The following is a 26,529-nucleotide window of genomic DNA, read 5'->3' as shown; positions in this document are numbered from 1 at the left end:
ATACTGTAATCTGCCAAGTGTTTAACCTGTAGTACTTTGTATTTAATCACATCCTGATGTAACTATCACTATTTAATCATATCCTGATGTAACTATCACTATTATCTGCTGTTTTATTGAATTGTGGTTTGTCACACTTGTACTTTGCTTGAACAAAAGTTATTGTACTTCTTGCTCTTATTGTATTACTTGTATTGTAACACTTGAAATGTATTTGCTTACGATTGTAAATCGCCCTGGATAAGGGCGTCTGCTAAGAAATAAATAATAATAATAATAAAGTGAAGGAAAGATAGGCTCTGCTCAGATTACATAGTGCAGTGAAGTTAAAATACGACTGCTCAGATTACATAGTGTAGTGAAGTTAAAATACTGCTCTGCTCAGATTACATAGTGCAGTGAAGTTAAAATACGGCTCTGCTCAGATTACATAGTGCAGTGAAGTTAAAATACGGCTCTGCTCAGATTACATAGTGCAGTGAAGTTAAAATACTGCTCTGCTCAGATTACATAGTGCAGTGAAGTTAAAATACGGCTCTGCTCAGATTACATAGTGCAATGAAGTTAAAATACGACTGCTCAGATTACATAGTGCAGTGAAGTTAAAATACGGCTCTGCTCAGATTACATAGTGCAATGAAGTTAAAATACGGCTCTGCTCAGATTACATAGTGCAGTGAAGTTAAAATACGACTCTGCTCAGATTACATAGTGCAGTGAAGTTAAAATACGACTCTACTCAGATTACATAGTGCAGTGAAGTTAAAATACAACTGCTCAGATTACATAGTGCAGTGAAGTTAAAATACAACTGCTCAGATTACATAGTGCAATGAAGTTAAAATACTGCTCTGCTCAGATTACATAGTGCAGTGAAGTTAAAATACGACTCTACTCAGATTACATAGTGCAGTGAAGTTAAAATACGGCTCTGCTCAGATTACATAGTGCATTGAGGTTAAAATACGACTCTGCTCAGATTGTATAAAGACTGTCAGACCAGACTGTGCTTTGAGTGGAAGCCTGTTGATTATTAATGACCACAAAGGGGACTGCTCCAGGACAAAGAAAAAAATATAACAGACATGTCACTATCTGCAGAGGAGATAGGAGTAGACAATGAATCCATGCTAAACTATGAATTAATGTCTGTGAAAATACTTCTCTCCTGTGTAAATGAGATAAGAAAGGCGACTCATAACTTTCATTTGCAAACTGTGGAGGGAAAATGTACATTGGTCCGTATTAAATGGTCCTTTCCTAGTTTCTCCAAGTTTCTCCTGTTCTTATCAGAACTTGTGCCGCTTGTCATGAATCTTAATACAGTACCTGAGTATCAGGGGGCATACACAGCCAATTATTATATTAATCCACTTGTGTAATAAAAAATGTAATGGGATCATTCTGTAGAATAAATCTGGAGACAGAATCTCACCCTGGCTGAAGTAAATTGCAATAATTTTAACATGAAGGGCAAGGAGGTCAAACTACTAATTCCATGCAGAGTACAATATATGCATGCCAAACTTCCCATAGGCATGTCTTCATATCATAATCTTATTGGGTTTGATCATGTAGGTATTTCAAAACTACTGCACAGTGGCACCAAGCTTTCATTCCTTGCCTAAACCTTGTAGACATGTAACCCACACACTAGCCAGATCATCCTCCTGAAATTGTATATATATATATATATATATATATATATATATATATATATATATATATATATATATATATATATATATATATACAGACGTGCTCAAATTTGTTGGTACCCCTCCACAAAAAATGAAGAATGCACAATTTTCTCTGAAATAACTTGAAACTGACAAAAGTAATTGGCATCCGTCATTATTTATTCCATATTTAATAGAAATCAGACTTTGCTTTTGATTTTTTATTCAACATAATATTGTAAATAAGAAAACAAATGAAAATGGCATCGACAAAAATGATGGGACCGCTAACCTAATATTTTGTTGCACAACCTTTTAGAGGCAATCACTGCAATCAAACGTTTTCTGTAGCTCTCAATGAGACTTCTGCACCTGTTAACAGGTAGTTTGGCCCACTCTTCCTGAGCAAACTGCTCCAGCTGTCTCAGGTTTGATGGGTGCCTTCTCCAGACTGCAAGTTTCAGCTCTTTCCATAGATGTTCGATAGGATTCAGATCAGGACTCATAGAAGGCCACTTCAGAATAGTCCAATGTTTTGTTCTTATCCATTCTTGGATGCTTTTAGCTGTGTGTTTTGGGTCATTATCCTGTTGGAGGACCCATGACCTGCGACTGAGACAGAGCTTTCTGACACTGGGCAGTACGTTTCGCTCCAGAATGCCTTGATAGTCTTTATTATTATTATTATTATTTATTTATTAGCAGACGCCCTTATCCAGGGCGACTTACAATTGTTACAAGATATCACATTATACATTATTTCACATTATACAGATATCGCATTATCTTTACATACAATTACCCATTTATACAGTTGGGTTTTTACTGGAGCAATCTAGGTAAAGTACCTTGCTCAAGGGTACAACAGCAGTGTCCCCCACTGGGGATTGAACCCACAACCCTCCGGTCAAGAGTCCAGAGTCCTGAGATTTCATTGTGCCCTGCACAGATTCAAGGCACCCTGTGCCAGGCGCAGCAAAGCAGCCCCAAAACATAACCGAGCCTCCTCCATGTTTCACTGTAGGTATGGTGTTCTTTGAAAGCTTCAGTTTTTCGTCTGTGAACATAGAGCTGATGTGACTTGCCAAAAAGCTCCAGTTTTGACTCATCTGTCCAAAGGACATTCTCCCAGAAGGATTGTGGCTTGTCAATATGCATTTTAGCAAATTCCAGTCTGGCTTTTTTATGTTTTTCTGTCAAAAGTGGAGTCCTCCTGGGTCTTCTTCCATGGAGCCCACTTTCGCTCAAAAAGCAAAGGATGGTGCGATCAGAAACTGACGTACCTTCACCTTGGAGTTCAGCTTGTATCTCTTTGGCAGTTATCCTTGGTTCTTTTTCTACCATTCGCACTATCCTTCTGTTCAATCTGGGGTCGATTTTCCTCTTGCGGCCGCGCCCAGGGAGGTTGGCTACAGTTCCATGGACCTTAAACTTCTTGATAATATTTGCAACTGTTGTCACAGGAACATCAAGCCGCTTGGAGATGGTCTTGTAGCCTTTACCTTTACCATGCTTGTCTATTATTTTCTTTCTGCTCTCCTCAGACAACTCTCTCCTTTGCTTTCTTTGGTCCATGTTCAGTGTGGTGCACACAATGATACCAAACAGCACAGTGACTACTTTTCTCCATTTAAATAGGATGAATGACTGATTACAAGATTGGAGGCATGTGTGATACTAATTAAAGAAACTAATTAGTTTGAAATATCACTATAATCCAAATCCAATTATTTATTATCTTTTCTAAGGGGTACCAACAAATGTGTCCAGGCCATTTTAGAATATCTTTGTAGAATAAGCAATAATTCATCTCTTTTCACAGCTTCTTTGCTTTATTCTATGACATACCAAAGGCATGCAAGTATACATGATAAAATAGCTTTTAATTTCATCACTTTTCAGGAGGAATGAAGCATTATTTCAATGAGCTGTAAGGGTACCAACAAATTTGAGCACGTCTGTATATATATCAGGGGTGTGCAATCGTATTGCCTGACACTCCGGACAAGATTTGTGTGAGGGACAAGGTAAGGATTTTTTTTTTCTCTTTCGATTTTAGTGTTGCTAACCTAATTTGCTATTTACATATTTTTTTAGATTTAAACGCTATGAAAAAAAATATTGCTTGAACAGAAGCAATATTACTTTATTGGACATGCACAATCCACACTGATGTGTGAAACTATTAAAACATGAAGATTGTCAAATATGTTTATAATTATATAAATGACATGCTTACATATGAGACTATCTGTACAATATTTTATTATTATTTTTAAAATAAAATACTGTAAATCTCATGGCAATGTGTTTATGTATTAATCAATTAATCAATTTATGTATTTATTTTATGAGTAGTGCAGAGAAAGAATGTTGTCCTCCCAAAAATAAAAACCCATCAGGGTATGAAACCAGGATCACCCTGCTGCAGCAGTGTTCCAGTTAACCATCATGGGACAAGATGTTAGATGAGGAACAATAGCTGTAGAATGTTGTACACTGTATATAGTAGAAATAAACAAAAGAAAAAAACATTGTTTGTCTTTGCAGAATTTGATGGAGCCTACTGTAAATATTGCGTGCATTTTGGTAGAAAAAAAAATACAAAAATTGCAGAGAAACTTATACACAAGTCCTTTAAAAATCTGGGGTTCAGCAGTTACAAAACTGAAAGAACGTCAAGAAAAATCTGAAATTGCACAAAGCAACAGTTGTAGTTGGCAATGATTTCGTATCTGTGATGCAACAAACTAAAACATCTCTACATCAGGAGTTGGATTCAGCTTATAGAGAAAGAGTGGGAACAGACAGAAGCTATTTTTATATTTGAATAACTCCCAAGTGTTGCTTATTATAGTTGTACTCTTAGTATGGTACTTAAATGTGCTAGCAAGTGTGTTCCAAACGGCACTGAAAGAAACATTTCCTTAAAGTATGTTATACATTTGTTGAGGTGAGGTGGGGTCACAGGGAACCTTTTGTGTATCTTTTAGAAATTAGTGAACCTGTCACGTTACAAGGCTAGATCCACCCCTGTTAATCACTATATGATTGATTGTGTTCACTGTTAAAAAAACAAACAAAATCCAACAAGTTATATTCTACTTTTTGTGTGTGTGTTTTGTGCAATGGGGAGGGGGCAGGTAGATTTTTTTAAGCAGCACAAGATGATTTTTCTAGCATTTTGTCCCTTGGACAACAAGTTTTTTTCAAAAATTGCACACCCCTGAAAAAAACAGTGATCGGTTAATTTATGGGCATTGGTTGATTAAATCAGTAGATTAATCCATGTATATTTTTAATAAAAGGTAACAGTCTTGTAGCAGCTGTCCTGCATAGGAATACAAAATCAATAATCTAAAAAATAAAATAAGCCCAATGGGACTTTGGTCTTTTTAAAAAATATATATATATTATTTTTATTTTAGTAAATGTAACAAATGTTACCTTTCCGTCCTATTACCCTAATAAAACAGATTTAGGGACCTGATAACTCAGTCACACAAGTCCCAAGGGCCAGAGAAGCAGAGTTACACATATTGTTTAACCACTCTGGGGTAACCCCTAGCAATGCACAAACACGGAAACAAAAAACACTCAGAGGTTTATAACTAAATCAACAGTTGATTATGTTGGTCAGGATAAATGCCTGACACTGGATTTTACCACAGCATTCACCACAGCTCTGAATACAATGCACACGAGTAACTTTGCAGACACATGTTTGGCAATCATTTAAATCAACATAGATAAACATTCCAGTTCCAAATATGTATACGTACAAAACAAGACAACAATTATGATTTTACACAACTTTAAGCCCTTTTTATACAAGCTTAAAACCACAATGTCCTACCACTTCCGGGAAGAGAGAGAGGGCACGCTTCAAAATCAGCACTTCTCTAAATAGCAACGCACATTTCTCTTTACCCAGAATGTACTTTTTTTTTTTTTTTTTTTTTTTTTTTTAAAATCGTCAATTATATTACTCCCAGTTTGGAATGCCCAATTATTCAACCCGGCTCACCGCTGCAATCCCTGCACTAACTCAGGAGAGACGAAGACGAGCACTCGCGTCCCCCGAAACGTATGCCATCAGCCATCCGTATTTTCTCGCACTGCAAGCCCGCCGTGAAGTCATTACAGAACTACAGCGTTGGAGAACCACGCAGTTCTGAATCGCACACAGGCAGGCTGCAGGCACCCGGCCAGCCACAGGATGCGGTGTGGTGAGCCAAGGATTTCCCAGCTGGCCTGAACTCTCCCTGCCTGGGCAGCGCTTTGCCAGTGCACCGCCCCCTTGGAACTGCCGATCTCCAAGCTATAGGGCGCATCCTGCACTCCGGGCGGAGTGCCTTTACTGGATGCGCCACTCGGGAGCCCCAGAATGTACTTTTAATGCAACTCTTTAGCTGAACAGCCCATTATATTATATATATATATATATATATATATATATATATATATATATATATATATATATATATATATATATATATATATATATATATATAAATATATATAAATAATTACACACACACATACATACACAAACCTTGCTTCTAAAGCCTAAAGAGCTATGTACAAATGTCAAATGTGAGTCATGCAGCCAAAGACTAATCAGCTTCCAGATATACTCCCATTTATCCCCCAAGTTTATCACAGTTCTCTAGATATATCGTATGCAAAACCCTAAAGTGTGACCATCAGCAGTGGAAAATTAAATAAATACATTGATGAGACCAACACATAGGAGCCAGTATTTCTCTTCTAAACATTGCAATGTATTGAATTGACACTGACTCCCGCAGCAATGCTGAACACCCCTGAGAAAAAACTCAAAAAACAGGTCATTCCCTAGTTGATTTGCCTATGATGTGTGAATAAAAATGAGAAGAGTCAGGATTATGTTGAAACAGATACTGCTGCAATATGGACAACACAGGATACAGCAAAGGTAAAGCAATGAGTTTCTTGTAACCACTGCAGAGGGTTCTGCAACAACTTAAAACATCTTACTGCTACAGAACCAGGACCCAGAGACAAACTACTGAATAATCAACTATTTAAAAGAAACTGAAGAATCTCTTGAGGAAAATTTGAATTGAATGCTTGTTGTAACCTTTAGTGTGGTTCAGGGGGCAGGAGCTAGGGCTCCTCCTCCATTCTGTCCCGCCAAAATATCTGTCAATCTCCCTATTTAAACCCAAAGTCACACCCTTATTCTCTGTCTTGCTTTTTTTAATTTCCTCCATCCTCCCTTTCTCCTCCACAATGCTGCTCCAACTCAGCAACGGTCTCCCTCTGGGGGCAAGTGAAATTCAATTCCGAACCTTAAAGGCCCAGCTGCCTAGCCTCATCCTCTGCCAGGAAAGTTCTCCGCAATCCAGAGGGGACCCCCGGCCAAACCTATCCTGACTCTCTCTCTCTCTCTCTCTCGGTTTCCTGTTCTCTGCCTACTCTAGGTTCCCCTTGGGGGAAGCAACGGTTGCTTCCCAGCCTTGTAGGCCGATCGGTTCGGTCTCACCGCGAGGGCAGCTCTCCGGAAACCCTGTCCTCTTTCCTAAGTGCCAAAGCACTTCTCTCCTATTACAATTCATGAGGATCTCCTGTCCCGTAAATTTTATTTTAAATTACATTTATAAAGTAACTTGTCTCAGATCTGCCACCTGTTAAAACACTGCTGTATTAGACTTGGCAAAGGTGAACCTTAATAGTTTTATTTTACAAACGTGCTTTACCTTAGAATGAACTGTATTTACTATTCAGTTTGCTGGAAGCAGAAGTTCTGGCTTTGCATGGTACTTGTGAAGAGCCAACAGCATGGACCAGTTCCACCTCACCGGTTGCTCTTTGAACGCTGCCATCCAGCTGACAGGTGCAAAGACATTTTGCATATAAAAGAATAACAGTCCCTGTAGGCATTGCTTATTTTTTTTCTTTTCTATATACAGTGCAACCCCATTTATCGCAATGCTGATCTCCAAGGTCAAGAAAACAATAGAAATGTGTTGTGAATAGTTAGCCCTTCATCCACACCAGCACCGGTCAAGACTGACCAAAAATGCAGTTTCCACCTTTACAAACTTTTACCAAGTCTTTAGCATCCTGTTTATTAATGTATTTTATTTTACCGTAGCCTACTGTACTAGAGGAATATATTTCTTTAAACTACAAAAAGTAAAGTATGCCATAAAACAAAAAATGGATATAAAACCTATTCACCCCATTAAAAGCATCAGATTTCAAATCTCTGATTGCTAATTAAGCTTTGAAAGCTCATTTGTATTTAAGCTTTTATTGTCTTTCCTCTCTGTTGGCCCGTCTCCCCAGTGAGCTGACATTTTCACTGCGAATCAACGTACAGAAGAAAAAAGAAATATGAGCTCAGCAGCCTGGGGATTTCAGCATGGACCATTAAACATGTGCAGCATTATTCAACCCACACTGAAGACACAGCACCACCTACTGGGCAGGGCAATGCTGCTCTGAACTACAGACTGACATCCCAAGGCCCACACAAAAAAAACTGTTACAGCACTGCCTATATAATACTGGAAATCCCATACAGATGAATCCAAACTACCATCTAAACAAGGGACCTGGATACAACAAATGTTATTATTATTATTATTATTATTTATTTCTTAGCAGACGCCATTATCCAGGGCAACTTACAATTGTTACAAGATATCACATTATTTTTACATACAATTATCCATTTATACAGTTGGGTTTTTACTGGAGCAATCTAGGTAAAGTACCTTGCTCAAGGGTACAGGAGCAGTGTCCCACACCTGGGATCGAACCCACGACCCTCCGGTCAATAGTCCAGAGCCCTAACCACTACTCCACACTGCTGCCCTATATAAATATAAAGTTATATAAATGCTAATGGCATTTACTTGTTTACATAATATGTCATGTATTGTGGGTGGGGACAGACTGAGCCTCTACGGGTTCATATATTTATTGGATGGTTTAAACATCAAATGTCAGTTATCAAAAGGCTTGACAGTTATTCAAGTCAAGCTCCCCAAACTGGCACTGTATGTTGGTTTGGAGTTGAAACTTGATCAACAGACCCCAAATTATTACTTAACTAAAAATTACAAATTCATTTTATTATTTCTACTAAATGATGCATCAATTCGAAAATACATTGTCCAACAGCATCTTAATATCAAACCTTTATATTGGTAACCAATATTATTAACTGTTGATAAATATGTTTAAACACACATCATACCATATTCCATACAATGTTAAATAAAGGATGTCCCATTAAACTTACAGTAAACTTAATGAAGGTGAACAAGAGAGGCTGGTCAGCAGTTAATACACAAATTATATTTTTGTAAATATTTAGGCTGAAATTGTATAGGACTTGTTTTTTAAATAAACATCTCTCTCAAAACAGGAATTACTAAGCCACCGGTTTAGTTTTTTCCCCCCGAGCTTGTTTAGCTAAAGGGGAAATAAGATAGCCATCTCGCTCTGACATGTATACAAAGCATGAAGACCCAGCACTACTGTTTTGGCCATGTTATCAGTGCCTCTTCTTGGATCCCAGAGGTTCCCAGAGGCCAAGTCTCAGCTGGTGGACACTTTAGACAAGGTCTGACTGTGTCAGAAAGACAGCAGCGTCCATATCCAGAGGGTGATTAATAGTGGCTGTACAGTATAACACCTCCCAGTCCTGTACACAGGAATCCATTAACATTCATCATGCAGACAGTGAACCCGCCTTAACAGAGGCTGTTTATTTAAAGACTGATTCTTAAGCGAGTTGTGTCTATGGGTCAATAAAATGGCTCCTGTGCACACTCAGTATGTTATTTTGTTTTCTGTATGCCATCACTTAACTGTTTTAGACTCAATGCTTCTTAAGAGTCATTGATCTTATACATAAAATATTATCTGACAACTTATAGTCGTTTGAATAGTTTCTCCAATAGTTAATAGGTTTGCGTGTTCTGAATTCATATTGTGGGAAAGAGCTGGTGTGAGGAAATTAAATCTGTGTTAACAACAACAACAACAACAACAACAAACAGAACAAGGCCGAGCCAGCCTCATCATATTCCAGTGTAGTTATACTGGAATATGAAACTCAGGAGTTCAGGCCTGGTCCCATCTTCCAGCAAGGCAGAGCACCTCCCCGAGCGCTGTCAATAAGACTTGTGTGCATAAGTAGTGATTTTCAACCTTGTGGCAATCGGGACCAGCTTGGTGTTCACATTTTTATTTTTTTTTTATTTTTTTTTTATGGCAAAACTTTCACCATTGAACCACATTTTCTATACTACAGGCTATACAAGTGCTGGCACTATACATATTGTTTTTCAGACTATTAAGCAAAAAATAAATAAATAAATAAAATAATGAATAATGGGTATCCCATTTTCAATTTATTTTTTCTTTTCTTTATTCAGTATTGTGGAGAAGTGCGTGTGTCTTATAAACCGTGGCAAAACCACCTTAAAACCGCAACGAAGCACAGAGCTATAGCTGAGGGGCTGTGTTATTTGTATTGTAGTGTAGCTGTTTAACATGTTGGTGGTTTCAGTCATATTTGGGGAAGTTTTAAGAAACCACATGACCAGTGCTCCACGAGTTGGAACTGTACCACAGGTAAAATACTATTGCAGTGGCAAAAATACTACACAGTAGCATACAGCACAAGCATCATTTAGATAACCTAAACTGCACATATTTAAGCAACATCAAAAACATATTATAAAAAAGCAAAAGGATTAAAAAAAAAAGCCTTCTGTATAACAGATTGTGCACTTTTTATTTATGCTGCTGAAATACAAAACTAAAAACTAAAAATGACTATATTGGTAATTGCCTGCCTGCACATTAAAAGGTATGAAGAGATCAGGCCCCTTAGGCAGTTACTGAACTTCGAGGACACTAAAAAGCTAAAGGCTTTTGTTTCAGCTATAGTAGATTCTGAATATTCATTTGAAAATCAAAATTGCCTTGTTGTGCACATACAAGTCTGTACTTACTTTTTGTCAGAGATTTATAATTGTAATTACTATTAGGAGTTTTGCTTCTTAGAAATAATGAGCAACGCAAAGAGTGCCACAGTAAAAGCCAGTATATTGTTAATGCAAACACACATCCTATATTGGCTGTAAGAGTTATATACCTAACCCTGAATTAACCAGTCTCCAAACTGACTATTGGAGGCTGTTTCAGAACACTGGCTGCTTATTCAAGGTGACTTTGTCAATTACTTGCTAAAAATATATTTTCTGGGGTTTACGGCCAATGGCTGGTAACAGCACGTGACCACTTTGTTCAGGTGACTGTAAATGCAGGACATGCTTTACTGTATTTGTAAATGATCGATTCATCAACTGGGAGTACAGCTATTCTTCTCTCCCCCCCCCCCCCCCTTTTGTTACACTATTTTTAGAATCTGTATGTATGTTTTTGGTATATTATTATTGTGGGGGGTTTATTTACAGTGCCTATAGTAAGTATTCACCCCCCTTGGACATTTTCACAGTTAGTTGTGTTACAACCTGAAACCTTGATGCATTTAAATGGGATTTTTTTCCTTTGATTTACACAACCTACTCAACACTTTCAATGTGTGAAAAAATGGGGGGCATAAAAAAACAAAATCAATTAAAAATAAAAACCTGAAAAGTCTTCATTAGATAAGTATTCACCCCCCTTTGCTATGATACTCGTAAATAAGCTCAGGTGCAACCAATTGCCTTCAGAATTCACACAGTAAGTTAAATGGGGTCCATCAGTGTTCAATAAAAGTGGTTCACATCATTTCAGATTAAATACACCTGTCTGTGTAAGGTCCCACAGCTGGGTAGTGCATTCAAAGCAAAGATACTACTATGAAGACCAAGGAGCTTTCAAAACAACTCTGGGATAAAGTTGTGGAAAGGCACAGATCAGGGGAGGGGTATAAAAAGATTTCAAAGGCATAGAATATCCCTTGGAGCACAGTCAAGTCGATCATTAAGAAGTGGAAGATATACGGCACCACCCAGAATCTGCTTAGAGCAGGCCGTCCTCCCAAACTGAGCAGCCGGGTAAGAAGGGCATTGGCCAGAGAAGCCAGCAAGAGGCCAATGACAACTCTGAAAGACCCACAGCGTTCCATGGCTGAGATGGAAGAAACTGTCCATGTGTCAACAATAGCTCAGGTACTCCACAAATCTGGCCTGTATGGAAGAGTGGCAAGAATGAAGCCATTTCTGAAAAAAGCCCATGTAAAATCCTGCTTGGAATTTGCAAAAAGGCATGTGGGAGACTCTGAAAAGAAGTGGCAAGAGATTCTGTCGTCTGATGAAACAAAAATGGAACTATTTGGCCTAAATGCAAAGCGTTATGTCTGGTGCAAACCCAACACAGCACATCACCCAGGTAACACCATCCCTACTGTGAAGCATGGTGGTGGCAGCATCATGCTATGGGGATGCTTTTCATCGGCAGGGACTGGGAAGCTTGTCAGGGTAGAGGGCAAAATGGATGGAGCTAAATACATGCAAATCCTTGAGGAAAACCTGCTTCAGTCTGCAAAAGACCAAATACTGGGACGGAGATTCACCTTTCAGCAGGATAATGACCCCAAGCACACAGACAAAGCGACATTGGAGTGGCTTAAAAACAAGAAAGCGACTGTCCTAGAGTGGCCCAGTCAAAGCCCGGACTTGAATCCGATTGAGAATCTGTGGCAAGACTTGAAGATTGCTGTCCACAACGATCCCCATCCAACTTGACAGAGCTTGAACAACTTTGCCAAGAAGAATGGGCAAATATTGCACGATCCAGATGTGCAAACCTGGTAGAGACTTACCCCAAAAGACTCACAGCTGTAATTGCTGCCAAAGGTGGTTGTACCAAGTATTGACTCATGGGGGGTGAATACTTATCTAACCAAGACATTTTTTTTAATTATTTTTCATTAACTGTTGTTTCACAATAAAAATTATCTTGCCTCTTCAAAGTGTTGAGTAGGTTGTGTAAATTAAAGGGAAAAAAAATCCCATTTAAATGCATCAAGATTTCAGGTTGTAACACAACAAACTGTGAAAATGTCCAAGGGGGGTGAATACTTACTATAGGCACTGTATATTAAAAATATATATATATCATTACAAAAAAGAAAAAAGAATACAAAAATAAACCAAAACCAGTCTTTTAAACCAGAAGAGCTAATTTTGCTGACTTCATTTAGTTTTACATCACTGTTTTTTTTGACAGTAGGATCTCTCCTAGGAGTACATTCTCTCCAATCAATATTTAAAAAATTTTCTCCAAGACCTAATTTACAGGATTAAACTGCATGCCTTGGCGGAATACAACCTTCCTTTCTATTTCTCATTCTCCTGCAGCCTTTACTGTGTCAGGCTTCCCCCCTGCCAGGAGCCAGATTCACAGCGGGGTGAAGCTCATTCAAAGCAGCTCAGCAGCAACCTCATTCCCGCTCAACTCAACAACAAAACAAAACAAAACAACACCGAAAACATGGAGGCTGCTCTCCAGACCGCTGTAGCCATGAAAAGAGTATCAGCTTGGAAAGGAAAATAATGCGTTAGAAACAAAAACTTTAATTGACAAGCTTTTTCTCTCTGTTTTTCAGGACATCTGAATCTCACAGCTGGTTGGTAAAGGTGCTATTTTCAGGAATATTTGTATATGATTATAAAACACAGCATCTTTGAATCAATACATTAATGAACCATTTACTAAACAAAACCACCACAAATTCAGCTTCACACATATATATCAAAAGTACTTTTAAAAAAAATTAAAGTAGATATTCAGCTTTATAATAAAACAACAAATGATTACATAACATGCATAAAATGAAAAATAATATGCAAAAACTAATTTCATACTTTGACAAAAGCATTTGGACACCCTTACATTAGTATTTTGTGTGCCCACCCTTTGCTTCCTTTACAGCTTGCAGTCTTTTTTGTATTTTGAAACCAGTTCCTGTCATCTTTCCGGAGATATTTTTGCCCATTCTTCAACACATTCAGCTTTGAGTTTGGTTTCCTTTTTGCAACAGCAGCCTTCAAGTCAATCCACAACATCTCGATTGGACTGAAGTCTGGGGTCTGAGATGGCCAATCCAAAACTGTAATCTTCCTTTTTTTCAGAAATTCCTTTGTAGACGTCGCAGAATGCTTAGGGTCATTATACTGCTGGACTACAAACTTCTGTCCAATAAGCCTTCTAGCACAGGGTAACAAATGAGAGGTCAACATTTCTTGAAATTTTGCAGCATTCATTGATCCTTCTACAATACAAAGGTCACCAGTGCCTGAGGAAGAAAAACAAACCCATACCATCACACAACCTCCACCATGGAGGTCCCCGGTTCAAATCCCACCTCAGCCACTGACTCATTGTGTGACCCTGAGCAAGTCACTTAACCTCCTTGTGAGACATAGTGTAAGTGACTCTGTAGCTGATGCATAGTTCACACACCCTAGGTCTCTGTAAGTCGCCTTGGATAAAGGCGTCTGCTAAATAAACAAATAATAATAATAATAATAATAATAATAATAATAATAATAATGTTTAACACTGGGTATTAGGAACATTTCTTTAAATTCTTCTCCTCGTTTCCTCCAAACATATTGTTGCTTTCTTGGTGAAAGCAATTTTTTTGCATAAAAAGCAGCACACCATTTTAATTCGTACTGCTAATGGTAATTGTTTCTCATCAGCTTGTCTCCAACTAATTTTGAGTCTTCCTCTCCTTTCTTAAATGCACAAACCCATTGCATTGAAAGATCCCATTCCCAAGTTAACATCAGAGGCTTGTTGCCAGGGAGTGATGTGACTTCCCTGTGTCTCTTGCTACATTTCCTGCCTGCTACAACTGAACAACTCGTCATCTAAAATAAAAACAGCAGGTACATATTTAATTTGCTTTGTATTATTATGCAATGTGTGTATATGGTATAACAGTACAATATTAATGCTTTGTTTTTCATTGTTTTGTATATTTTTGTTTGTGATGTGTATCGTGTAGTATGAAATAAAATTAACAGTAATCCTAAAGGAAATTGCATATATGCCTATGTATATTGCAGCTGAGGGTTAAACTCGGATTATTCTTTAGTAATGTGCGGCCCGCTACACACATTAGGTTAAACTAGTTTTCTGGATATGCGGCCCGTGATAAAAGTTTGGTTGTGCACCTTTGTGTTAACGTATCGTTGAATTGTTCCCTCGTGAATTTCTTGACCATCTTCTCTCAATTCTTGTGCCAAATCCGAGGACTTTGCCGGGCTGCTGCTTCTTCCAGATTTTGCAGAAATCTAACTTGGTCTTTCACACCTGGAGTTAGTTGCTTGTTCCTGTTCCCAAGTTTGTCAATAATAGCCCACACTGAGTGTTTAGTTGTCTTGCTGGTTGAAGGGAAAGAAACGCACTGTATAATAAAGTGTTCAGCCCTGCAACTCTTAAAAACTGCTGTAAGAAAAGAAAGGGAAAACAACCCAACCTCCTTGGTGCTGAATTGACATTTCTCTCTCGTTATTAGTTCCCTCTCCATCCTACACTGGTATGTATCCTCACCTAGTCCAACAATGATCTGATCTGCAAGCTCAACAGCTTTCAGTTTAAAGTTGTAGGACTTCTTCGCCATCCTGATCAAGTTGTATCTGCAGAAATAAACTTAAATATACACCTCCCTCAAACACGGTAAAAAAATTGTGCCTTTCAAAAACCATAGTACTTTTAATTACCTTGAATAAGTGGTGCCCTTTGAATAAGCAGTACAGCTGTTTTTAGCAATTTAAAATAAACGCTGCAGCGTTAATTCAAAAGTAATAAGGTAAATATATTAGGGCTGTCAATCGCATTTAACTTCCGCGATTAACACACATTTTCTTGGGAGATTCTTTTTTTAACGCACGTTAAATCACACTCCTCTGTCTTGACCGTAATTAATTTCCTGCGGAACCATTTTAAAATACACTCGAGCGCATGCCAAGATTGAATGAGTGTCGTCATCGTTTTTTTTAAACTTGGTGGTTTTTTAAAACTTGATGGTTCATTGGATAGAAAGAGGGCATCTACTGTCAAAGTGAGTACCAGTATCACACAAGTCCCAGCATCTAGTCTGCTGTACACTTTCTAATAGTATTCTACTACAGACAACAGCAAATTAAACCCATCAGTTTCTACAGAGTACTCTAGAAATTCAGGATCGCTGCAACCCATGAATCAAGCTACAGACCCCTTTAACATTGTAGCTTTTTTTTTATTTCGATAACCACATTTATTTTAAACTATATTATTTACGATTATGGAGGCTGTAACTATACCTCAGTAAATGTTTTGTTTTATTTAGGCAATTTCAAGTTATTAATAAGAGCATTTAAAATTATTATTATTATTTAAACAGCAATGAAAAACATCAGTTTATGAGTAAAGGAAACTAATACATTTTAAATGCAATAAGGTGAGTAATAAACTGACTCCATTGTAATTTAGCAGTTGGTTCAAACAATTTAACAACAAATGATGGATTGCAAATAAATATACAATTATAAAGAGGGACCAACAAATAGGATCCAGAAATAGGAAAACAGGGTTTTTATGCTGGGTTGTTTTTTGGATGATGATGATGATAATAGTACCAGTAATAAAACAAACTTAAATGAGATGGATGCTGTAATTGTATCAATTAAATATACAATCAAAACCAAGATTAACCGAGATTTTTTATTAATCGCTTGACAGCCCTATATATATATATATAATTTAAAGATTAAAAAATCTACTCTACTCAATTATCCCCATGCAACTATTTAAATGTAAAGGAATCCATCAAAAACTGATGTTCTTAAGATAGAGAATCTGCTTCATGCACTGGTATAACTCACTATGTAGCTTCTACGCAGTTTAACGCTTTATTGTACAAAACAGTGGTAACAAGTTTAAAAGTATTCAAAGCTACTTAACCTTTAAGCAGAAACTTCCATTATGTCCTTTCCCTGGTTTATCTTTTTGTGAATTAACAGCCAGGCTTTGCTATCTAAACTGGGAATAGGAAGTCTGGAAATACTGCTGATGAAATGAGTTTGTGTCTCTGGTTGTGTATGAAGAATATTACATTTTATAAGCCATTACATGTTCTTAATAAAAAAGAGATTAATACAATATTGCAGTTAAGCAGTTATTGGCAGAAATTAATTGGAAGTGATCAACTGGAAAACATTAAATGAGGAAATCTTAGATAATTATCAACAGGTCCAAGTATGAATTATTGAAGCAGAATTCATTAGAAAAAGCATGTTGCTTGTTAAGTGGGCTTACAATGATGAGGTGTGACTTCTCAACATGGCTTGAAATCAAATTAAATATTGCACAACACAGGGAACCAAACCAGATCCAATTAAAACAACACATACAATAACAGAATAACATTTCAAAATAGCTAAAGGCCATAATTAAAATATGTAGCGTGTGTATCTTTGCATTTGAAATCTGCAGTATGCCTACAGTATAGTATATATGATGTCCAGTGTTAAGACCCAATGTAGAACAAACATTTCAGCTACACGATTTCAAAGCATACAGATTGGTATTCTCTTTATATGTAGTAGAGACTATCAAGGATGTAAAAGATCACAGCACAGGGGTCACTACCATGAAAAAGTAGACCACCCACAAACACAGGCATAATTGCATCAAAACCTACCAAGTGTTTTACAACACACTATATAGAGTGTATTAGGTTAGCCAATCAGGTGTCAGAACAGTGAAAAAGTAGGTCACCTTTACATTCATGGAGCTTAGGCACGCTGATGAACAACTGTGGGTAATTTCCTATGTCCTACAAACTTTTGGGATTATCAGAGAACTTTAGGGTTCAGTGTTTTCAATAGAACACATATACTTCTTATAATTACTGCATGAACTATTGACAGCCTGTGCTTCTGACAGCAATATATATATATATATATATATATATATATATATATATATATATATATATATATATATATATATATATATATTATACACACACACACACACATATTATTGGAGCAGAACTATAACTCTCTCATGAAATAAAAAGCTAGGCGTGTGCAGGTGCAGCTAAATTGCCAGAACTGGAACATTTAATCTATCCAACGTCATATCTGAACAGCAAGTTGAAGAATACATCCGCTTAACAGAAATCCAGTGTCAGGCTGGCTGTGTCAAGAATCATTTCTGCTGGAATTCATGAGCTGCTGCTGAGCTAATGTAGTGTGAACTCAGCAGGCACGTCAACACCTGTCTGAATTTCCTTGTCATTCCCTTCAAGTCTTTACAGAAAACACCTCTGCCAGGCAAATCACTGCTGGACTCATCTAAATCTATCTGGTGGAAAGAGCCTCACAATAAAAACCACAAACCATGAAAATGAAACTGTTCTCTGTGCCAGACTCATCAAGTCTCCTTCCATTTGACAGCATGGCTCAGGTCAACTGGTGTTTGATAATGGCTTCAACTTAAAATGTATTACTCTTAGTTTTGTGGAGTCGTGACAGACTGCCTGACTGTATGAACTCTTTCGATGGCTTGTGCTAAAAAAAAGCACGTTAGCATCGTGATGCCAAATGTTTTAACTGTGACAGATGACTCAGCTTTTTTTTTTTTTTTTAATGTTGCCACAGGAGTCCACCATTCTTAAGCATAACCACAAGAGCTTTTAACGATGCAGCATTGGTAGCCTGAACCAAGCAATAAACAAAGCAATGTGTTTAAAGTCAAAAGACAACAATAAAATCCCATAGTTTCAGAAAATTGTTCAAAAGTAAGGTTTGGGTTCTTAACCACAACAGGGTGCCTGAATACCTAAAAAAGGTGCACAGCACATATACCCACACACCATTTACAAAAGCTACAAAAATTATTCCAGTTCATTCAAATTCGGAGGACTTCTCTTACGCACAGCCTTCTTCAACTCATACCAAAGATTCTCAATCGGATTTAGAGCTGGACTTTGACTAGGCCATTCCAGAATCTTGATTTTATTCTTCTTTAACCATTCTGAAGTAGATTTTGAAGTGTGCTTTGGATCGTTGTCGTGTTGGAACGTCCAGCTGCGCTTTAAACAAAGTTTTGTAGTGGAGGGTTTCAGATGATTGGCCAGTATCTTTTGGTATGCTATGGAATCCATTTTACCATGTATTGGAACTAAATTTCCTGTGCCACTAGAGGAAAAACAGCCCCATAGAAGGATATTACCACCTCCATGCTTGACAGTAGGTATGGTGTTCTTTTCTTCGAATGCCTCGCCAGACTTTTTCCAAACGTAACGACTATCAGTGTGACCTAATAGCTCGATTTTTGTTTCATCACTCCATAAAACCTTTGACCAGAACTCATATCCATCATTCAAATGCTGTTTTGCAAACTTTAAGCGATTGTCCTTGTGACGTTTTCCTAAGAGTGGCTTTTTCCTTGGCCTGCGACCATTGAGACCACCATGCAATACTCGATCTATGGTTGAAATGGAAACCCCAGTCCCACTTGCAGTCAATTCACTTTGAATATCTTTGGCAGTCAATCTCGGATTGATATTAACCTTCCTCACAATTCTTCTACTTGTTCTTGGTGAAAGAACCTTCTTTCTTACAGACCGAGGGATACTCAAATGCTTGTATATCTTCTTGTATCCTTCTCCAGCTTTATGACAATACATTTTCTGCCTAAAGTCTTCAGATAGCTCTTTACTTTTTCCCCATAGTGACTTATTGGTAATGACAGCAATCATCCTATACCTAACCCTTTTATACTCTCTAAGAATGTTCACCTACAATCCAGCATTTTCTAGACTTTTCTAGAATTAGGTTCTGCATTATTTTATTGAAATTTCTAGCACGTTGTAGACAATACTATCATAGCATCAAAGGGTATGAATATTTTTTTAATTAGCATTTTTGGAGTTTTGCAAATAAATTGCTGAAATAAATAATTGTAGACATCTATTTCTTGTAACTTTTTTTCCTCATCCACAAAAGAAAAACTTTTGCTACAAAAGATGTTTCCAAAAATTCTAGAAACTATACATGTCCACTGGGGTATATAAACTTTAGACTACAACTGTTTATATACTTTGTCATTTTCTCATGTTTCACTCAAAGGAGTTTATTCTTCAGCTCAACAAAAATAATTCAGGACTGAAAGGGTTAAAAATACTAACCATGCAACTGCGTGTCTAACAAGAGCTGAACAAACTATCACAGATTGAGTTTTGTTTTAAAATGCCTTTTGTGGAACTGTAGTACTGACTGTAATTTCGTGTAAGATTGCACGAGCACGGATAGGAAATAGTCACGCTTTGAATCACTTACTTGTTCTTGCCTCTCCAGCCACTTGTCCACCATTGGATGATTGGCACTTAATGAAGTGCGGGCATTCTCCCTCTGAAACTGGTTGGACCAGTTTCCAGAATCTCTCGGCAGACTTCGATATGCCCCCATACCGTCTCTCTACACGCAGAGGAAGCAAGACAAAATACAACACACATAATACAACAGTTTACAAAATTAACTAATACATTCCTGCTCTCGTCCTTAAGACAGTATAGGGCATATATTATAAGTGTCAAGATTCCTACAGCTGTTTTTCAGGGACTCTGACTAGCCTAAAAGTAGTCCAAGATCCAAGGGCTAAATCAAGGTCTGTGAAACCATCCACTTAAGTCTTAAGGCCTGGGAACACCAAACCATTTACAGGCAACTTATTGTGGCAACTTGCTGAATGCTACATTTTCAAGAATTGTTCATAAAGTTTGTCAAACCATGATCGACGTGATATTGCTTGATCTCTTTACATAAAGAAAACAGCAGAACAAAGTGCCAGAAAAGTTGCCATGTCTATCACGGGTTTTAGTATTGAAGGCATGCAGTATGCTTTAAGACTCGGAATGTGGACAATATTACCCTACCAACAAAAAGGCTTTTGAATTCTATTTCAACTACACATTAACTGGTTGTATTACGATGACTGACAGACATAAAGCAGAAAAAAAAACATATGAGCATCACATTTAATCTGAAGACAAACAAAAACAGGAGGTATTGTAATTAAACAATGAAGGGCTATGGTTAAACTATGGTTCAGTTGCAATTGCACATAGAGCTGGTACACATTATGAATATTTAAACTGTAATTAGGCACCCACAGCTACCAGATTTAAAATCATCACACAAATCAAATTTATAAAACAAAACACTGAGGTCACACATGCACAGTCTCAGCTTTACTATGGATGATTGTGGAAATGATTTAACCACTTTGTAAAATGATATTCGCTCACATCAAGCCACAAGGATTATATTCTGTAACCATTATAAACACTGATTGAATATTTACATCCCTGCCAATTGTAAATAATCCATATATTAATAATATATTCCAACGCAGGCCAGACCATAACCAAGATCAGATGTAAATGAAGGCAGAGAAAAGGCCAGACTATAAAACTACAGGTCAAGGGGTTTATTAGACACTCCGTGGTGACTAATATTTACAGCACTGTGAATGGCAAAAACAAAAAGAAAAACAAAGAAAACACACCTTCAGGTTTGTATTTATTTCTGATAGTGCAGCATATCGTAGGTCAAAGAGATGGGAAGACCACAGACAGGCTGTCGTAAACCACAAGGAACACATTTATTACACGCTCCTACAGTATCTACCCGATTTACTTTTCTGGAAATTACATTTCAAAAGAGGCTCTAGCAGCATACAACTGACTTGAGGCACCAGGTTCCCAACAGTGCATGCATTTCTCACCTTACGTGTGAGCGATAAAGAGTTACAAATAATAATACTAAAAAAGTATATGTACTACTGGGATGAGATAACCACTGGGTGTTTTATGAGGCACGATTCCTGGGTTTTGTTAGGCCATTAGTGCCTTGATAAACCAATGAAGCCAGTTTATTTATACATTTTCCTTCAGTTTCCAAGTTGATTTATTGCATTACGTGGTTTAAAAGTGCTTCCATTTCCTAGCCACTAGAAAGCTGCTTTTGATTTTACATGGTGGATTTCATTTGCCTGAGAAGTTGTGTTATAGTAATGCTGATCAGTGACAGGGGACTGCTAATGCTAAATAGTAAAGAGCGTCACAAATGAACCTCTCTGTACAGACATTGTAAAACAGCTGCAGTAAATGAGTCTTCTCAGAGACAACACTCATTTAAACAGAATGGTGTTTGTGAGGTTACACACAATGGAGCATAAATATTTAGTTCACTCTTTTAGGTAGTACTGAATGATTCATGCTGTATATAAAAGATCCATCATTGTGTTCAGTTCAATCATTCAGGTGGAAATTGCTATGCTTGACAAGGATGTTTCTCGTCATGCCAGCACAACCATGGTTTCTGCTCTAAAATGTCAGTAATACAAGTCTTAAAATCTTGCTTCAGTCACTGAAAGGATTTCCAGATAATACATTTGTGATATCCAGTATAACCATGGCAGTCTACACATGTTAAGACTCCTTTTTTGATACAGAAACGAAAAAAAAATGCTTTTTATTCTTTCAGGGTTTATCCACATCAAATGGCCCACTGGTCCCCACTTCAGTATCTTAGATTATTTTCATATCACATATGAAATGTACTTGGAAGTACAATACAGCATTTTGTATTGGCGCCACTGCACTTTGTTTTCTACATTTGGCTCCATCATAATAACGTCTAGGATTACCACGTGATATTCTGCTGTTGAGACACTACTAAACTAAAGAAGCAGTCCTGTGTGTGTATTAGGAGCATCAAGGACATATATTCAACGCTCTGAAAGATCTGACCTCCTCAACATGGACCCTTTTCAGTGCTCAAATTCATCTGCCACTTCAAAAATAATAAGAGGGGAGAGCGAATATTTGGGGGAGTCTTCCTAAAATACTTCCAGGTCCTTACATATGCTACATATGCTACAGCAAAAGAATCAGAGAGTTAGTCCAGCTTGTGTGGAATGACCATGAAGGATTTTTTTTTTTGCAGAAAGTATTTTATGAGATTACTGTAGCAATGACAACGAAAGTGCTTTTTAATAGGATTAGTGGAGAATACTATGCGATACTCTAACCGTGTGGAAGGTTGCAATTTCACAATAAGCACTATTTTTTCCCCATTTCATTTTGAATATTGCTGTTTCTGAGCACTGAGGCCTTGTCATCAGTATTAGGGGCAGCCATTTTGATAAGTTAATTGGACTCTTTCATTTGTATTTCCTTGGAGGCTGAACGAAAGAGCTCTCTGATTCATTTTGGGCTCGGGGGATGACCTCAGAAGCTAGTTACAACAAAGGGAATGTTCCATCTATAAAAAGGCTTTTAATAGCAATGTCAAGGTTAGATATACTACTACAAAGACCAGCTCTTTGAATTTCTTGGATTACAAGTTTAACCTGCTCTTTGAGGTGGAAAGAGATGGCACAGTGTTTATTTTTTAATACAACACAGATGACACACTTGCTAAAAATGATTAACGTTCAGACAAACAGCAGGTGTTGTGGCTCGAAACCACGCCTCTGGGCCATGAGGTCAAAGGTTGATCTGGTGAAGAATATGAATACACTCCATTTACTGTAGCGGCAACCCCACATTGTACAGTCCCACCTTCAATATGGGCATTAAGGATTACAATTATTTTTTTAATATAAAAAAGAAGAGCTTTTCACCTTGTTGCATAGGCTGAATCTCCAGTCCAGATGCTCTAGACTCACGCCCTGATTTAGAAAAGCATGTACTGTACTGTACTGTATACACATATTCCTAGTTTGCTGTAGAAATACAACAAATCATCCCTGGGGCATAATGTAAGGGGAATGGAACCTCCCATGGAATGGTCCTGGAAGCAGTTCATTTTCATTTAAAAACACTGGTAACAGATTTTGGCAAGAATAATAATAATAAAAACTGTGTCTCTACTGTAAAGACAGACTCTCAAAGTGTGTGGTGCAGTCATTGATATGGCCAGAGGTTGAAACAATGTGGCAGATAAACAGGAATGAAAATTAAATTCATAGAATACATCAGTGCACCTCTGCTATGCCTCCACAGACCAGAAATATGGCAACCATATTAGGGCAGAGGTCAATGTCATGGTCACCAACATATAAATGATAGAAAGCTTTGGCAGCTTTGTAAAATCACAGGCATACAAGTTGGTATAATATTGTTGTGTACCCAGTAAGAAGCCAATACCTCAAAGTGTTAGCCAGATGAGTTTCCATGACAGTGACATTATAGAAGTTGGCATATAGGTTAATAAGATATTAGAAATTGAAACAGCAGCAGTGGTAAATGGACAAGTACATAAAAGCTCCCCCTCATGGAGATGCTTAATACGAACACACATCTTGCTGAGGGGGTTAAGGGTCAGAGTGAATTTCATGTCTCTATTACCATTACTCTTGCAGTTTCATAAGAAATCCCCAAATCTCAGAACATGCAGCAGGCAATGGCAAGGGGTGAATTCCCAGCTACTACAGTAAGTGCTCATGTATTAGTATTTCAGTCCACTAACTGGTAACTGTCATGGAAATGAAAACATACCTTCCTTTCGAGGCTATGAGTCCCAGACGCTGTATTTGGTTTTGAAAAGCCTGCCGTCGTAGACCATCGGGTAGGGTTTTTGCGAGAAGGCTCTTCCACTGTAAAATGTGTTTCACTGAACGATGATGTGGACAAGGCAAGAAGCGCTGGGTCACTGCTGCGCCGGACGTGCAGCGGCATATCTACGAGAGTAGGGAGAGAAAGGGAAAATCACATTTCTTTAAAACAACCAAGATTACTAAAAGTTTTGCATCACCTAGAAATTTTGCAAAAGTCTATCGGAAGCCATAATAGTTGTCCATTATGTCATGTTTGATTTAGAAATGTTGCATGTTTCAATGTGTCAGGTGTTATGTTAAGTATATGGAAAACTACAAAGCGGTATGTCATTCAATATGTTAACATAACATTAATCAGCAGGTTTCATTCGACTTTATGAAGTAAAATAAGTTAATTCTATAGGATGATGCAAAACTATAGCTGTACAGTAGACCAAAACACCCAGCCTCTGCAATTCACTGTTATCCTCTGCTAGATAGTGGACTCAAGTATTAGAGGGCAATGTTGACCACCCAGCACAGCCCAGACACTCACCCTTCAACTGTCGTCTCTATAGCAACTGTAAACTATTGTAATCATAAGAAATTAGACACCTCACCTAAATGGTTAGCATCAAGTAGCCCCAAGGAAAGTAACAGCCTAAAGCACTGTTTGACACCAACAAATAAAATACTTTAAAATAAGAGTACCCACATATGCAGTTGCGCAAAAACCTAAATTTGCATTGGAAGGTTTTATTCTGGTTTCCTCAACAGGTACCGTATAGCGATTCTATATGAAATTGCACTTGTCGCAGAGTAATATAATCTAATCTACTCATAATATTCGAAATAATAATGGCACTCCACTAGTGCTGCTACATTCACAAAAAAAAACATATTGACATAAAACTTCAAATGATATCCATCTGATTGTTCTGAGCAACAGCACCTTTTAACACATGTAAGCACAACACATACCATGCTGTTCACACTCTTGTCCTATATGTAAAAGGTGCTTTGATTACCCCTATATCCCTAACTCATAACTACATTTTTATTGGTGTTCCACAATAGTTTAATGCATCTTTGTTGATAACCAGTTGAGTCTCAAAGTTGCTGTTCCGTATCTAACTTCCTGTGATGTTCAACAAAGCTACTGTATATGCAACAGCTGTTTGAACGGTTCACAATCTATAAATCTACCCTTACAACCAACACTAGTGAATGCCCAACAAAGCAGCCAGCATATTCCTTCAGACATGTCTTTGCTTTCATGATTTTGTACAGCTCTGTCATGGTTAATAGGGGCATCTTTGATGCAGTCCTTCCAAATGGGGAAAACTGATGTGCAGAAAGCCATCGCTGAAATTACAAGGAACAGTGGAAGCTGCTTCATTGGAACTCAGCCCTCTTATGAAATTCGACAAAGAAGAACCTTACAATGTGCCTCTGGAAACAGTGTGAATTATTAGACTGCCACACTGGCTTATATAATAAACACATTTACCAGTTATCCACTCCCAGTGGGTCATGTAATTGCAACTAGGATGTAATTCATTTATATAATTGTGTAGTTGTATTTATTTAATATTCAATTTTTTGCATATCTGACTCAGAAAATAGATGATTATTATCATTTTTTTTTATTTTTTATTTTTTAAAAAGACCACACAATGCGCTTGTTAATTCACTCTGACTTTAAAAATCTCCTTTGTTTCAATGTACCTAAATCACTACTTGTGTCAGGCTCAAGTCTTTGGGGAGTCAGTAAGTACTGGAGAAGAATGAATAGTTTCCTGGCCTTCCGAGACGTGTGGGATTTAATAGATCGTCACTGCGGTTCTATTTGGAATTCATTCATCCAGGAATGTGGGAATAAGGCTCTGGGAAATCTCAAAATACGTAACGGATGCACTTGGACAGTGTGGGGAAGAGGGGGGTGTGTGAATAGTAAGGCTTTGAGAAACAAATCCAATCCCACTGTATAATATGGGAACCAAAACATGTGCAGGATGCTGTTATTAAGAGGTGTACGTTTGAACAAAGAAATATCAGTACACACCAGCTATTTCCCACAACTTAGTTATGTCCTTGTTAACATCTCTAAGGCGGTTCACTTTTGTGTAGAATGATAAATTAAAACATATGTTCTTGTGAAAGCTAATAACTTTCTAATTCCTGTTACATTTCAAACGTTAGATGTTTCAGAAGAATACAGAAATTGGAA

At 37.6% G+C, this 26,529-nt stretch overlaps 1 protein-coding gene across 7 annotated transcripts in view; it reads right to left on the bottom strand.

Moving 5' to 3' along the window:
• Window positions 1-26,529, bottom strand: part of LOC117394603 (partitioning defective 3 homolog) — a 372,730-nt gene that overhangs the window by 197,563 nt on the left and 148,638 nt on the right. For 6 of the 7 annotated variants that reach the window (XM_059019442.1, XM_059019440.1, XM_059019441.1 and 3 more), the window contains exons 4-5: window positions 24,262-24,443; window positions 20,036-20,173 (exon numbers count right to left, since the gene is read on the bottom strand). In XM_059019442.1, coding sequence (XP_058875425.1) covers window positions 20,036-20,173; window positions 24,262-24,443 — 320 coding nt within the window. The remainder of the gene's footprint in view (window positions 1-20,035; window positions 20,174-24,261; window positions 24,444-26,529) is intronic. The other variant, XM_059019453.1, reaches the window with a different exon arrangement.

This window comes from Acipenser ruthenus, chromosome 3, assembly GCF_902713425.1.
Source record: "Acipenser ruthenus chromosome 3, fAciRut3.2 maternal haplotype, whole genome shotgun sequence".
In the NCBI taxonomy this organism is placed as follows: domain Eukaryota; kingdom Metazoa; phylum Chordata; class Actinopteri; order Acipenseriformes; family Acipenseridae; genus Acipenser; species Acipenser ruthenus.
The sequence above is the reverse complement of the archived record's forward strand: the minus strand, read 5'-3'. Positions and strand labels throughout refer to the sequence as shown.